This window comes from Triplophysa rosa, linkage group LG23, assembly GCF_024868665.1.
Source record: "Triplophysa rosa linkage group LG23, Trosa_1v2, whole genome shotgun sequence".
NCBI classification, from domain to species: domain Eukaryota; kingdom Metazoa; phylum Chordata; class Actinopteri; order Cypriniformes; family Nemacheilidae; genus Triplophysa; species Triplophysa rosa.
Window position 1 is genome coordinate 11,050,822 of NC_079912.1, and position 15,492 is coordinate 11,066,313.

The window sequence follows — 15,492 nt, forward strand, 5'->3', positions numbered from 1 at the left end:
CCCCACAAGGTCAAAAACATGTGGTCACCACAATGTTGGGTTTACCAGGACCAGACACACACTCACACACAACATGTTTTGATGATAAAGGAGGACTTTACCCTTTGGATTTTGCAAGGCCAACCCAAAACAGTCTTGCAGATAAATTAATGAAAAAAACCTATGTAAATGTTCAAACCCATTCTTGTGTCATTGTTTGCCTAAAATAATGGTAGCATATTACATTGTACATAATACCCACATTTCTATTTCATGAAAATAATTTAATTCAATAGTCTGACAAGATCATGTAACATATGTTCTGATCAATAACCTCCTTTGATATGCAAACAAGCAGTGTGACATTGTAAACAGCAGTATTCTGTTTAATCAGCAGCTATCATGATGGATAATAATAAACTTCTCAGTGGACAAGCGGAAAGTCATGACATAAACAGGGTCTTTAATCTTGTCTGTTTATAACATGATTTTATTGATTAGATCTCACTGGCATTGTTCTCTGGTATTTGTGCTGTGCATGGGGGAGCAGCACACAGTGTTCTGTTTCTATATGTGACCCGTCTCTTTTATTGATACCATTAAAAGCAACTTTTAGGTCATACTTTTTTTTATGTTAAAACTTTAAAATGGTTTTGACATTGTCTATGTAGCTCTCTGGAGTTCCTAAACAAAATGCAATATATGTTTCGTGGATTTTGGATGCAAAAAAAAGAATGACTTTGAATACAATAGTTCTGTATTACTACTACTACTCACCTGTTAAAAGTAATTCGATTTTTCTGGTTTTACTCTAAAGGGACATTAAACAATTGTTACATTATTTGCATCAGTTTGTTAACCGTACTTTACTCGTTTTTGTCCAATTTGATCAAAGCTGCTGGGACTTTTATTTTAATTTGGAAAAATAATAGGACTTTTATATGTAGGACTTTTATTCTAGTTGGCAAACCCAAGCGTGCTTACGTAACTAGACCAAAGTTGTATCGTTGTTGCCGCCCCCTTTTGGTCACATTGAGAATTCTTTATTTAACTCTTGAGTCTTAATTCACTTTCATTTTCATTCTCTCTGCTGAGTAACAGTGGCATCTCGTCGTTTCGACGATCACAACGGGATATTGTCTTTATAGTCGTACTTAGGTCCCACAATAGTGGGAGTAAGACATAAACTTTATTGCAAACAGTTTTTTTGTTTAAGTTTTGCACCAATAAGACAAATCGACACAATTATTCTGCAACAATGACTTCCTTAGACATGAGTCCCGCCTCTAAAAAACAGGTAAGCCACGTATTTAGGCCTAAAACTGCTTGAAACCTGTTAATTCGGCGAGAATATTAAAGTTTGTGGCTACATAGGGCCTACGTGTCAGTGTTGTCGTACCTTTGTGTTTACTCGCGTCTGTGTGTTGACGGCATGTGTTAAACTGTTTCTAACACTTCCGGTGTTTTACAGGTGGATGGATTCGCTCAGAAAATTACCAAAGAGGTAATTATAGATTCACTCAATTTCCCAGTCTCCCTTGCAGAAGTAAACTAGTCTTTTCATTGTATTAGGGAATATTGTTCATAATTTAGTTGGAGACTGTGGTTACTTGTATATATTATGAGTATGGCTCAAATATTTTTCTGTTAATGACAAATGTTTTAACCCTTGCAACAGGCCGAACAATTGGTCTCAAACTTTTTCCCCAAAAAGATCGCAGAAATGGACAATATATTAAAGGTATGAATTTATTAATACATCATGAAATGGAGATCAGAAACAGAGTAAAGCTGAGAGCTGGAGCTATTGTTTAGCTTTAATGCTGTTAGTCTTTAAATTGATCTTGTTTTATTTTCTAGGCATCACTGAGCCTGAAGGATCTGTCTGTCATCAAGGCTACTTTGGATATTCCAATCCCAGACCCTGCCAAAGAGGAGCTCAAGAAAAAGAAGAAAGAGGAGGTCAGTACGACATTCTTTTATTATTGAAAAGCTTTATGATTTACATTAACATCTTTGTGAATGATATCATGCCTGATTTTTATATTGTGTCTTAATACAATGGTTCAAATTAACAAGACAAGTAATGGCTTATTATTTACACAGAAAGCTGCAAAAGAGGGGAAGAAAGATGAAAAGAAGGATGAAGACAGCGATGAAGGTAAAAATCCATTAATAAGAATGAATCTAGGAAAATGAAACTGAAAATGTTACTTGCACTGTTCCATTTTCATAGTAAAAAAAATCCCCTAAATACGAGCTCGTCAGTAATTCACAGTCTAACCGCAAGGTGGCACCGTGAATTTGCATTTCATGGTAGAAATATTTCAAGGAATAGTTTACCCCAAAATCATTTTCATCCATCTGTCATGCATTTCTCAATCTTAAATTGTTTCAAACCGGTATACATTTCTTTGTTTTGTTGAACACAAAAAAATATATTTGGAAGAATGTTACCAAGTGAGATTTCTGGGGTACCATTGACAACCATTAAAATGCTTGCCAAATGGGCCCCAGAACTGTTTGTTTTCCTAAATTCTTCAAAATATTTCTTTTGTGTTTACCAGAACAAATAATGATTTCTACTATGGCAGTCAATGCTGCCCCAGAAATCTCAGTTGCTAACATTCTTCCAAATATCTTTCTTTGTGTTCAACCAAACAAAGACATTTATACAGGTTTGGAACACTAGAGAGCGAGTAATTCATGACAGAATTTTCATTTTTGGCTGAACTATCCCTTTAAGTCTGTACATTAAAAATAATTGTGAATGTTCATCCATCTGTGTAACCTTAGAATGTAAGTTAGTAATACGAATGAGGGTGGTAATTGTGTAAAAATGATGTTAATTCTAATCTTATCTGAAAGGTCCTCCATGTGGTCCTGTTGCCTGCAATGAGACCGTAGAGAAACTCCTCAAACAGATTAAGCCTGAAATTCAGACTCTAAAGGAGTGTCTTAACACGGTAAATGATTCATTTGCTTGTATTGTCATTGATAGACAGTAGAATTTGCCTTATAGCATTTACTGTATATTGTACTTCAGTTTAGAGTTAATGCACTGTTTTTTGATTTTATAAATACCGCATTGTACATTGTGGCACTATTTGCATTTTGCATCTTTGTGCAGGTGTCAATGTGGTTACAGCTACAGATCCCCAGAATTGAAGATGGGAACAATTTCGGAGTTGCTGTACAGGTCTGGGACAAAACTAGAATAAATTGAATTGTCAGCTGAATAATGATTGTTATTGTTTCCTAAAATCATTTAGATTAAAAATTGTTGATGCATCTAATGCATGAAATGTGTTTTTAGAAGTAGAATGTTATGAGTGACTGCAAAAATGTTTTCACAGGAAAAGGTTTTTGAATTGCTTACCAGTACTCGTACCAAGATTGAGGGATTCCAGACACAGATTTCCAAGTATGACACCAGACTGCATAATAACCACAAAATACACAATAACCCCTTCTTATAACTTAAATATAGAAGCATTTCCGTCAAGATTATGCCACTTTTGTGCATGTGACGCACAATTAAATATGATATATTTTGTATAATCAGGTACTACAGTGAAAGGGGAGATGCTGTAGCCAAGGCTTCCAAACAGCCACATGTGGTCAGTTTATTGAAATAAGATCCATTTCTAACTAGCTGAAAGAAAACGTTGTTAAAACAGTGTTTTGTCTTGAGCTTTCATTCATTTGATTCATCAATTCATTTTTTGCCCGAATTTAGGGAGATTACAGACAACTCGTTCATGAACTGGATCAGTACCAGTATTGTGAGTTACGCATCATAGTCCTGGAGATTTGCAACACTTACGTGAGTTGACACTTCACTTATCCTATAGATAATACTTCACTGCATCCGTAAGCTTTTTCTTTTTGCACTTTTTTATCATTGTGAATAAACATATATGACCGAACGTTGGCTTATTAACGAAAACAAAAACGCCATACAAGGGTTATGTAAGTTCAGTCTTCCATATCTCTTGCTGTAATTGATTTGATTCATTCGGTTTTGACCTCTAGGCTGTGTTGTATGACGTCATCATCAAGAATCTTGACAAGATTAAGAAACCCAGAGGAGATTTATCTTCAAAAGCGCTCATCTACTGAGAAACCGAGCCAATTTGCACTGAAAAGACACACAAACACACACATTTACAGAAAGTGAAACATGTCATATTCATATTCACAGTGCATTTACTAGATCTTTAATTTCATGCATCAAAAGAATCTACTGTTTTACAGTTTTTACTCAATAAAAAGGTGATAATACGTTTTGTGTGGTGCCTGTCATGTTTTAAACATTTACATTGTCGATTGGTTAATATAGCCCCAACGTGTTTGTAGCATCCAAAGTTGATTTCTGTTTTATTTTAAGATCTGTTTTTGAAACTTGGGGCAGTGTGAATATTTATTCATAACAGTGTTCTTATAAATGCAGTTTGCTTTGACAAAACAGAAGTTCAAGACGGCTACATGTATTTTCTTAACCCTTCCACGCATAAAGGTCTAAATCCAAATGTGTTTGACATACCCTTAGAGCAATATAAACACAAAGTTTCTTAAAAGAAAAAAAGTCACGTGTTTTATATTTATTTCTGTATTTCTCAGAGCCTATAAATGTATTCCACCGTGCCCATTTAATAAAGTTTTACAGTACATGTGGTGTCCGAATGCAAAACGCCTGCTTTTCCAACACAACACCAACCTGGTTTCAAAGCACGCCAATACTTATAAAGTCCCTTCCATCCCAAATACCCCAAAGCTCCTCCAACCAGCTGGGAGTGAAACAGTGGAAAATGTGCCAACAAACAAGAGTATCAGAAATATCCAGAGACTCAACAACAACACACACAACAAGAAGAGAATCCTCAGCGGAGCCCCTAGAGGCCTCCCTAAAGCCATGCAGGTCTTAACACAGATTTCCTCAGCAAGAATCAAACAACACAGGGATTGGATCAGAGTATCATCTGATACCTCGCATCCCTGCTACTGTAGCTCTGCCTTGGGGCAGGAAGCTTTACCCTTTTCCCCTCAGGAGCAACAAGGGGCCGCCGACGGATGTGTCAGAGTTCAGGGGGTCTATGGGGGCCACTGTTGCGCTATGTAGCGGCTCGAAACAGCTTCCAGAGGCATCCACGAGAAGAGAGAGCAGAAGGCGAATGAGTGACCACATCACGCCTGTCACAGCGAGTCGAGAGAGATGACAGATGGAGTGAATGATGGAATTTACAGTATGAGAGAAGGACCACAAACGAGCCACAGAATGTAAAGGTCCAGCCCCAGCATGAATGCAGGAAAACCCTATAAGAGCGTATGATTTATAATGAATGAGATACATTTCTGCAATATACTTATAATTAAAAAAAAAAAATGAAGAGACCAATCAAGTTTGGCCTTTATTCAGAATTTCTGCATGTATAGTGGGAATTCCAGTCCTCATGACAAAGGTCACCCAACAGCAGTGTAAAAGACTGAGAGAATGCAAAGACGCGTGAGTCTAGGCCTAACGAAAAAAGCAGGCTTATTCCGTCATTGATTCATTTTTGAACTGATCTTAAAATACATGTAAAAGTATTGTGTTGTTTACCATGAATATGAACTTCCAAGTAGGCCTAATCAAGATCTGAAACATTGCATTTTTTGTTATTTCGACCAGCTTTTCAATTTTCCGCAAATGAATGCAGATAAAATAGATATTTTTATTTGGAATTTGGGAGAAATGTTGTCACTATAGTTCACAGAATAAAACAAAAAACATAATTTTACTTAAACACCTACCTATAAATAGTAAATTCAGAAATCGAAAATAAATTTGGTCTCTTAATTTTTTCATAGCTGTTATATAGGCTATAAAGTTCACAAAAATAGTTAATTTGCAAAAACAGATAACTAAACATGTTTTTTTTCTACTAATCATGTTCTCAAAAATAATGTTTTTTTATTATGTTATCATGTTTTTATTGTATTCTTTGTTAGTTAGCTGTATAAGTTGCTTTTAAATTACTTTTACTTAGTCAAAACAACCCAACTGCAGTTTGATTAATATTACTTGGAATGCACAATAACAAAACATGATTTGTTTTAAAAAGTGAGTCATCTGGTTTTGCAAATTAACTCTTGAATTATAGTCATAAAAAGATAAATTTTAACAATATTAATATTAAATGTATATTAAAGCAAAGTGAGATCTTTTTTTCTAAGTAATCCTGACTACTGACATTTGAAAGACCTAAACAACTAAACTTTTTTTTGAGAATTTAAACTGCTGACCCTTGAGATGTGATTTAGACACCAAACAAGAACAAAGTTGTGTGCTTAAGTTTAATTATTCTTTGTAAAACAATTGAGTGAGTGTTTTAGATAATTCTAAATGCACTTAAATCATAAACAAATCCAACCTGTGTCAAAAGAAACATTTGCAAACACGCTCACACACAAAGAAATTCACTCCTGTACCTGCAAATCTATGACTAATTATTAAGACACGCTTTTTACACAATTAGATTTTTGACAAGGTAAAGATTTCTTTCATATAGAACTACAAAATCAAATCCTGAACATTAATAGCAATAAAATATCTTACAATATTTAATATTCTTGAAATTCTTTGAAATTAGCCATTTTTTTATTCTTGCATTGAGGACATTTGAATTATTTATAAATTTTGTATTGCTTTTTATGGTAAAGCAAATGGTTACCATACAGCAGGTTTTCAAGCAATGTGTTTGCATTGTGCCTGTCTGAATTCATGCTAACATTTGTGAAACTCTGCACATACTGTAAGACTTTCACTTAAGCTTAAACCTGCATTTAAACGTTCACCTCAGAGTTTAGAGGTGAAACAGTAGCTGTAAAAATGAAATCACATCATGCCTTTTTCCATTCACCTTGTCATTGATGTTTTAGCTTAAAATTACATATTTGTATGATAATTGTTTTGTCAGTAGACTGAGCAATATGGAATCAAAAAATTCAAAATTCTCTGCACATAATTTGTTCTTTCTCGTTTTTTTTGCTTGACTTTATTTCTCCAGCATCCCCTGACAATCCACTGTGATGTCACCAACTCTGACATCATCAACAGCCTTTTGTCTTCATTTCTACCACTTCCACGCTCCTTCTTTCTCTGTCTTTGTCCAGTGGGTGATTCTGTGTGTGTTCCCACAAACGTATGGCACCGTCCCACTGCAGGAACATGACCGAAATGGAAAAGAGATAAGAGAGCCAATAAGACATCAGTAATTCAGTGTCAACAAGCAAATTTCAACAAATAATATGGCTGAATTTCGTACAACATTAACATTTTCTTCAATTGACAGCCTTAAATAATGAACAACAGACACAGAAAACTGACCTGAATATAATTGTTTTCTTAAGTCATGTACAGTATGTGGCTTTGCGTGTACAGAAATAAAAAGCAGTTTTACTTACAGAACTGCTGACCATGTTGACGTGATATGGGTGCCAACTGACGTCCCGCACACATGCATCATGGTTGGACAATTTAGACACGACACGTCCCGTCAGCACATCATAGACTAAAGGGAATGAAAGTCAGAAATGAGATTAAGATAAATGTCAACAAAGCCTTCAAGGTTTTTACTATTATCCCTACTAAAACAAAACTATTACTTTATATAGGCCAGGTTTCACAGACAAGGCTTATCTTAGGCCAGGACTATGGCTTATCTAAATTAGGATATACAAGTCGCTTTTATAAAAATGCCTAAGAAAAAACATTACTGGTGTGCATCTTGAGACAAAACAAAGGCACTGACATATTTGAAGATATTTCAGGGTTCAAGTTATTTTAATTTCAGACAGCTCAATCATTCATTTTAGTCTTGGACTAGGATTAAGCCTTGTCTGTGAAACCGGGCAATAATGTTTAATAAATGCACAAATGTGTAAATGAAAGTCCTATTTTTATAAACCTGCCCATGGATCCCATGCACAACACTTAGAAATCTTTCTAAGGCACAAGACAATATGGCTCCTTCTTTAGACATCTCTTCCTTACAGAGCTAATGTAATAGATCTGAACGACTGCGCAGACGAATGACTTACTGACGATTTTGCCTGTTGAACAGCCTGTGTAAATGAACTTCTGTCCAGTGCTGAATTCAGGAGAAAAGCGACTCCGAATGAGCGTGTGCAGAACCCCGTGACCCCTGTACGTCATCACAGAAGTGTCTCCCGTCAGCTTATGCCTCTTTAGTGCTGCAGGGCAACAAAACAGACAAAAGGCCAATAAACAATGTACTCACGTGTAAAATTTAAATACAAGCTTAACCAGTTTATTTTCTATAAGCAATTTAATGACTATTTTAAGATTAAAATAATGTCAATTAAAACAAGCAAACATTACATAAATTAACTTCATGCCATATTACAATAAAGGCTAATAAAATCTTTCAAGTTCATATCTAAACAAATTTGTCAAATCTTTCCTTGTAAAACCTGTTTAAAATTCATAACATCCCAAAAAGAAATTACTATAAAACCAGTCAACCGGTTTTACCGTTTATAACACATAAGCAAACTTATTAAGTTATTCTTAAATTACACAAACACACCTCTCTGTGGAACCTGCTGCCAGCGATAATCCCAGTTCTGTTGTGTGACTGCAAGCCTGGAAGCAGCAAGACCCTCTTTTGGTGAAAACTTCCTCACGTCCCACAGCTTAATGGTCTGATCTTTGGAATTACTGATCAAATATCGAGCGTCACCCTTCAGGACAACACACAGTACAAACACTGCTTAGTGCATTACAGACACAGGGGTAGATGCTTTGGAAATAAAGCAATGTGATAGGACAGTTGAGGATGTCATTTTGTCAGTTTTTTATATTGGGTGTGGTAATGGGTATAGCTCAAAACAGAAGAACCTGATCATTTTGAAGGAGATGACCACAGACCTTTGGTCATTTTGTTAACCTTACATAAGATATTTCTTTATTATTCACAATGTTACAGCAACCATCTTTTTGATAATGACCCATTATCCCATTATTACTCTATTGCTGAGGTCTTTTTTTTGTCAATGACACCCCCAATTAATTTTGGACAGTAAATACCTTGCTGTGTATGAATGTGATTCCATCTCTGTGTCCTGCCAGATGACCCACAGGCTGTGGTCTGTCTTCTCTGAGTGTTCTTCTGTCCCATACCTTGCAGAGAGCGTCATCACTGCCTGAGAAAAGCAGCTGGGAAGAACTGTCTGCAAATGCTACGGCATTCACATCGTCCTCATGAGCTTCAATCTGAAAAACAAGAGGAGAGACATTACACAATAGTCGTTCTAATACATTACGACAATATCTTGCAGAACTTGTATCATTCTTGTTTTCACTGTATCAGTCTTTTTTATCTTATTAAACGATCTCTTTAATTCAGAGCGATATACTTTTATTTTACTGTGAGCAGTATGCTGTTGAGGTTAAATAAGATCACATGGCAGAAGCTTTCAAACGCTAGTTTACTCATTCCGCATGTGTGTCATACCTTTAGAGTTCTCTTGTTTTGTTCACGATCAAACACATACAGGCAACCATCATTGGCACTGTTTGATAGAAATAAATGCATTTCAGGACGTAATAAAGTAAAAACATCTTAAAACTGCTTGTTAAACAAGAAAGTAAAAGTTGGAATTGTATAACTCTTAGCATGTAGATCACAAAATAATATACTCACCCGCCTAAAATCTCTTTTCCATCTGTGGAAGCGGCCAATGAGAAAACACAGAACCTTCGTTCATCTGGCCTGAAAGAATAACAGACACCGGTCAGAATTACCAATACTATATACAAAAGAAACTAAAGTCATGTTGAAAAAAAACTATAAACATATCAGCTCATTTCACAAAACTCTATATTACTTGTAGATGACCAGAGCAAGACCAAATATCTAAAAGCATTGTTACATGTTGTTGTCACAATCCATCACCATCATTATACACGCCAAAGATGCAGTTTAAACCATGATGTGGATTTAATGAGATGCAGCTTGGTTGTGCAAAAAACCATGTTGGCAAAGTCAACTGATCATGACATTTGGTAAAATTGTAAAGCTGAGATGTCATCTGTCCAACAGTAGCATTCCGATTCAGTTCATCATTAAATGTGAAAAACTGTATTTAGCTCAGAAAAAACATACAAGAACTATAAAAATACAACAGTAATGTTTACTTTTATACAAATGTCACTTTGCCAGCATGTTCAGTATGGTTAGCTCACAGTAATGTGATGGATGTGGTCATGAATGGTTATGGTGATCTGTTCTACTGTCTGTTATCCACAGAAGAAAGCGTAAAGATGATTACCTGAGGTTTAATGCTATAATGTACAATGAGGGAAACACTAACTTGAGGTCTAGAGCGGTGTGTGTTTCATTGTCACCATCAACACTGCAAACATGAACTAAAAAGAAGAAATACACACAGATGTGCATCAGAAAATTCACGTTCAGTCTCAAACAAAACAGTAGGTTTTTAGATGGCTTTGTCTTACTGTAGTCAGACCAGCTAGAGTAGAGCACGCAATGAGAATCAGGGGTAAAACACACATCCAGAACACTCCAGCCCACGTCTCTGGCCTTCACAGTCTTCTTCAAAACGAAACGGCCTCTACTAGTGTCATATAACCTGATGTTTTGATCTGAAACAATAGAGGCAAAAATACTAAATTAAACAGATTACAATAATCAATGATCAGGAAAATGTGGATTGGAAAATGAAACATGGTTAATACATGCTAATGACCAAGCCTTGAATTAAAGGTCCAATGTGTCATTTTTTAAAATGATGTATTGAAAGAAATGCAATATAATATACATAACAATGTCTTCAGAGGTGTATAAAGACCTTACATAATGAAGCGTTGTGTTTTAATCGCCTTAGAATGAGATATTTCTATATACATACACCGCGGGTCCCCTTACATGGAATTCGCCATGTTGTTTCTACAGTAGCCCTAAACGGACAAACTGCTCTACAGAGCGAGTATCGTAAATACATGATCTCCTTCAGCAAAGAAGTGAAAACACGACGACATCTTAGTTCTGTGTCAGCCACCGGAGTGACCCGTTGGTTGCAATTTGTAACCTCACCACTAGATGCCGCTAAATCTCATATACTGGACCTTTAAGAAATCAAGAGTTAAGAAATCTCTTCTTCACCTTGGCATGCAGACAGGAACATGTTTCCATCATCACTGTAGACTCCACAAAAGACTTTCTGCTGATATGTGTCCTTGTATACCACATGATTGGGTAGGAAACTGTGACAAAATGTTTATGAATTACTACAAGTATGCATAAGACTGCTCCGTTTTAGAAGCAGAAAGAAAACAATCATCTCTCAACCTCAAATGTACTCTGGGTCAGTACAGTATAATGTACAAGAATGTAAAGCAATGGCAATGCATCGGTATGTGTGCATAATACTTACTGTGAGCGAATACGGCTACATTCTCCGTGAGAGAAACTTGACCCGCGACACCGTCCCTGTTCCCGCTTCAGCAAGCAATAAACAGTAAGTTTACAGCAAGTTGCAAGCAGCTCTTTAAATATTTCTTAACATGAATTAAGAGCTCATTTAGATTATACCAGCATAGACCCGTTTTACCTCTGCCAGCATATGTGTGAAACTGCGTCTGCTCTTTAAACCTGTGGAAGCAGTAGCTAGCATGATCTGAGTGTGGATTTCACTGTGGTCCACCTCCTGTGTGTCTGGCTGGGCATCCACTGAGAAAACATAAATGAAACATGGTACATGACATTCAGAAACATGTGGCACTTACGTAGTAATGTCTATTCCATTGTGTTTATAGGGATCACACTCACCAGGAGGGTCATATCGGTGCCCCAATCGTCCATCCCAGGCTCCATCGCTGTCCTCATCTGAATCTGAATATGATTGCACGAGTTGTAGGCCTGTCGCACCACTTCCATGGACCAGGCGCACCTGGCCCCTGTGGTTGAGAAGAAGGACGTACACTTTACAATACACGTATAACACAAATAAAGGAGTGAATAATAAAATGGGAAAAAATGTTGCATTGCCAGACATGCTTAGCTCCAGATGCATCTCATGTGGGTTATGTTTTTATTTACCTGCGCAGTAGGTACGCCAGAACTTGCGCTAAGTCTACGTCGTCTTCAGATCCTGATGGTCTCTCTGGCTGTCTGTCGGTCTGAGTGCGGTTCGTCTGGTTGGAATTCTGGTTGGGTTCTGGTTCTGACTGGTCTGGGTTGTTACCAGAGCCCCGACCAGACATCCCAGAACTGGACTGAGAGCCCATAGACCGATTGTCTGCTGAAACAAAATATATATTATTGGTTACAAACTCTGCCTCCCTACACAAAAAAAGGGAAAGCAAAATAAACAAAATTAAAGATACATTTGATTGAAAGCATTACCTGTTAATAAAACATTTCAACAGGTATGCGATAATATTCTTAATATGGATTGTTTTGAGCCTTAACCTTTGAATGGTAGAATTAGCTAAAACACACAAATTATAATCTATAAAATGTTGTAGATCTTGAAATATATTTATTGTTTAATTGTCAGAGAAAATTACACCCTTCATAATATACACCAAAATAATAGGAAGAAGGTTGCCTGATATGCAATAATCTATTTTACGACAAAAAGAAAAAATAATCAACACTAAAGTCATGCATTATATTGGCATTTTTAATATGCCTGATTAATGAGGTCAACAAAGCTGACAAAAGACTGTGATATAAATTAACTGACAGCCAAATATGCAAAAATGACAGGCTAGAACGGAACACTGCAAATGACAAGCGAAGAAAACTCCACATAATTATCTTACATTTATAGACGAAAAGCTTAACGAAGCGAAATTCATAAAACACTCCTTATTATTTTAAATATAGGCCTAAAAAGTCCTTTGTTTATTAGTTAGCGAATGAGCTAGCAGACAGTAACGTTACGCGACCTACAAAAGAGACCTACCAATAATATGATATCCGTGCTCTGACAATTGCTTTACTGGGTTTATTTCTTCTTGCAGACTTTGGAAAAACAAGAAAAAACGTTGTACATTTTTTTTCAGTTCAGTATGTTGAACGCTTCCGTTTTCCCTGAGCTGTTGTTTTTTTAAGTCTCTCCATGTTCGTGACGCGCCATGTTGTTTACGGTTTCAAGACTCGCCTTCCTGTGGTCACGTGACTCACATTACTTACTGCACAGCAAACAAAAACCCGTAGATTGACAAAGTGTGCATGTAGGTCACTAACAGTAATCCCGTTTTTATTAGTTGATCCATTGCAAGTTATTGTATGTATTGTTCATAGCAAACCATAAGTTATTTCCCATAATACTGTATTCAAAGAAATGATGTTCCTTTAAAAGTTTATTTTATTTAACACCAACCAGACTTATATAACAAACGTAAGGGTTTGTAGGAAATACAGTGCCGCCAAACAGTATAGAATATATAGTATTCTTTGGTTGAACGGTTGTTTTTCTAGCACAGGTTGCACTTGCACCATCTACTGGGCAGTTTTCTGCTGTAAAATATGTTATTTAATTTATATGCCATATTTATGCCACATGTAATGGTTTATCTCTATATTCTGAACTTTTCGTAGAATCAGTGTTTAGTAGATATTGATTTGTGTTTTTATTTTGCTAAATAAATAAAAGTATCGTTCTCATATTGCCTCTTATAACGTATTTTAATAAATTCTACGTTTTATAGCTCATTCTCTGTTTTGATAAGTCTTATAATGTCGTGTGTAACGTATCACCGTATAAATACATTGTTTACTCAGATCAGTAGCTGAGAGACAGAAGGACTTTTAAACATATATTATTGAACCGGAAGTATTTAGTTGTATCTAGTGTCCCCGAGTGCCTGTATTTGTGAAGAAACTTGTTTTGTTGTTTAAAATTCGTGGTAAGTGGTTGTACATTTTATATTCACAATCTACGGTTGGATGTATGATTAGCAGATCCATTTAAAGAACATAGGAGACATTTCAAATAATATTTGTTGAAGCAGTCGGTTACTGCTGCCGTAACCCAGTGTTAGCTAACTAAAGCGATTGATTGAAGAAGCCACAATAAAGTCATCTATATGACCATGTAAAGGTTTTGTTTATTGTTTACCTGCTCGTCTCTCGAGTTAATTGTACCTCTGACATATTATTTTGTGTGCCTAAAATCTAAGATGTTTTTCTGTTATATCTAAGTTCTTATTTCTTTTTTTATTTGCTGCCTCATTTCATTAAAATGTATCTGTTTGCCTGAGCAATTATGTAGCCTAATGTTTGTTTTCTGATGTTCGCAGAAGTAATACTGTGTCTGAGAAACAATGGGTTTGTATTTGACTTATTGCTTTACAAATAGAAAATAAGAATTATCGACCAGCTATCATGATCTATATGTAATTGCTTTTCATTCATTATAAAATCTCTTGTATTACTTTCAATATCTTCAAATTGTTATTGATCTCAAGATAGTCTGTAAACCTTAGTAAATGTACTTTTGTTCCATTAAACTTCCCTGCCGTCACTGGGTGATCTGTTTCTTCTGTAAGAGTTTATGTAAAATGTCTTTGTGCAGATGTTGAAGAGAGGAGTTATGGTGGCTGTGAGGGCCCAGATGCTATGTATGTAAAGCTGATCTCTTCAGATGGTCATGAGTTTATTGTTAAGAGAGAGCATGCCTTAACCTCAGGCACTATCAAAGCTATGCTGAGTGGACCTGGTGAGTGTGATAATGTGTACATGTTTAAAGTTTAGCTGTTATGAAACTGCTTGTTTTTATTGTGGAATTCAAACTTCATTGTTCAGTTATGTTTGCCTGCAATCTATTAGGGAAGGAAATTGTAATATTTTGCATATTTAAATGATTATAATTTTTATTAAACAGTCTGTCACGTTCAAAATCGCATCGCCAAGATTTTCAATAGTTTTTGTTTCTTTACTCCTAGGTCAGTTTGCTGAAAATGAAACCAATGAGGTCAACTTCCGGGAGATCCCATCTCACGTTCTCTCCAAAGTGTGCATGTACTTTACCTACAAAGTTCGTTACACCAACAGCTCAACAGAAATTCCAGAATTTCCCATTGCCCCTGAGATTGCTTTGGAACTGCTCATGGCTGCAAACTTCCTAGACTGTTAAAATGTGAATCGAGCATGTATTATTCTATGATCATCTTGCATGCCACTTATACATGTATCTGTGTTTATGAGTATGTATTTAAGTATTGTTCTTTTGAATCTTTGGGGTTTTATGTGAACAATGACAGTTTATTCTACTTTATATGGATAATTTGTTTTAGTGTTTTAAAATGTTCCATGTCTTTATTGTTTTGTATTTGCTGTTGCAATTGGTTTAGTCAGCAGGAATAAACATGAATTAAATTAACATCTCGCTCTTCAAACTCTATTCCACTGTGGATACAGCACCCAGAATAACCAGCATGACCTCAAGGCAAAAGAAAGCTCTCCCTTTTTCCCAAAG

The 15,492-nt window shown here is 36.0% G+C and overlaps 4 protein-coding genes across 5 annotated transcripts; 2 read left to right on the plus strand and 2 right to left on the minus strand.

Annotated features, from left to right (window-relative positions):
• Nucleotides 1-1,040: 1,040 nt before the first annotated feature.
• psme1 (proteasome activator subunit 1) lies at nt 1,041-4,263 on the plus strand. Its single transcript, XM_057322984.1, has 11 exons — nt 1,041-1,276; nt 1,451-1,483; nt 1,658-1,720; nt 1,840-1,941; nt 2,086-2,140; nt 2,848-2,945; nt 3,110-3,178; nt 3,336-3,403; nt 3,545-3,599; nt 3,719-3,805; nt 4,015-4,263. The coding sequence occupies exons 1-11, from the start codon at nt 1,238-1,240 to the stop codon at nt 4,099-4,101; spliced, it is 756 nt and encodes a 251-aa protein (XP_057178967.1). The 5' UTR covers nt 1,041-1,237; the 3' UTR covers nt 4,102-4,263.
• A 368-nt stretch (nt 4,264-4,631) lies between these two features.
• LOC130546668 (fat storage-inducing transmembrane protein 1) lies at nt 4,632-6,889 on the minus strand. The gene is given in 5 exon segments (XM_057322030.1): nt 4,632-4,805; nt 4,807-5,014; nt 5,016-5,222; nt 5,224-5,295; nt 6,882-6,889. Coding segments are annotated over 5 exon segments (669 nt in total).
• dcaf11 (ddb1 and cul4 associated factor 11) lies at nt 6,298-13,168 on the minus strand. Of its 2 annotated transcripts, none has more exons than XM_057322553.1 (15): nt 12,976-13,168; nt 12,105-12,303; nt 11,835-11,962; nt 11,617-11,735; nt 11,440-11,504; nt 11,169-11,269; nt 10,502-10,648; nt 10,357-10,411; nt 9,687-9,755; nt 9,498-9,555; nt 9,071-9,256; nt 8,571-8,724; nt 8,062-8,214; nt 7,426-7,532; nt 6,298-7,179 (listed from the first exon to the last, which is right to left on the minus strand). In XM_057322553.1, exons 2-15 carry the CDS (start codon nt 12,290-12,292, stop codon nt 7,072-7,074), a joined length of 1,638 nt encoding a protein of 545 aa, XP_057178536.1. In that variant the 5' UTR covers nt 12,293-12,303; nt 12,976-13,168; the 3' UTR covers nt 6,298-7,071. The 2 variants fall into 2 exon arrangements, with proteins under 2 accessions (XP_057178536.1, XP_057178534.1); XM_057322551.1 differs by having other exon boundaries at nt 12,105-12,306.
• A 649-nt stretch (nt 13,169-13,817) lies between these two features.
• On the plus strand, nt 13,818-15,396 carry eloca (elongin C paralog a). Its single transcript, XM_057322794.1, has 4 exons — nt 13,818-13,921; nt 14,315-14,342; nt 14,590-14,733; nt 14,960-15,396. Exons 2-4 carry the CDS (start codon nt 14,339-14,341, stop codon nt 15,148-15,150), a joined length of 339 nt encoding a protein of 112 aa, XP_057178777.1. The 5' UTR covers nt 13,818-13,921; nt 14,315-14,338; the 3' UTR covers nt 15,151-15,396.
• Nucleotides 15,397-15,492: the final 96 nt, after the last annotated feature.

Coding starts and splice junctions, on each gene's coding strand:
- psme1 (XM_057322984.1), top strand. CDS start 1,238: ATGACTTCCTTAGACATGAGTCCCGCCTCTAAAAAACAG. Junction 1,484..1,657: donor CTCAGAAAATTACCAAAGAG/GTAATTATAGAT, acceptor CCCTTGCAACAG/GCCGAACAATTGGTCTCAAA. Junction 3,404..3,544: donor TTCCAGACACAGATTTCCAA/GTATGACACCAG, acceptor TTGTATAATCAG/GTACTACAGTGAAAGGGGAG.
- dcaf11 (XM_057322553.1), bottom strand. CDS start 12,292: ATGGGCTCTCAGTCCAGTTCTGGGATGTCTGGTCGGGGCTCTGGTAAC. Junction 11,270..11,439: donor TGTAGCCGTATTCGCTCACA/GTAAGTATTATG, acceptor ATTTTGTCACAG/TTTCCTACCCAATCATGTGG. Junction 10,412..10,501: donor CTCTAGCTGGTCTGACTACA/GTAAGACAAAGC, acceptor TCTTCTTTTTAG/TTCATGTTTGCAGTGTTGAT.
- eloca (XM_057322794.1), top strand. Junction 14,734..14,959: donor AGCTATGCTGAGTGGACCTG/GTGAGTGTGATA, acceptor CTTTACTCCTAG/GTCAGTTTGCTGAAAATGAA.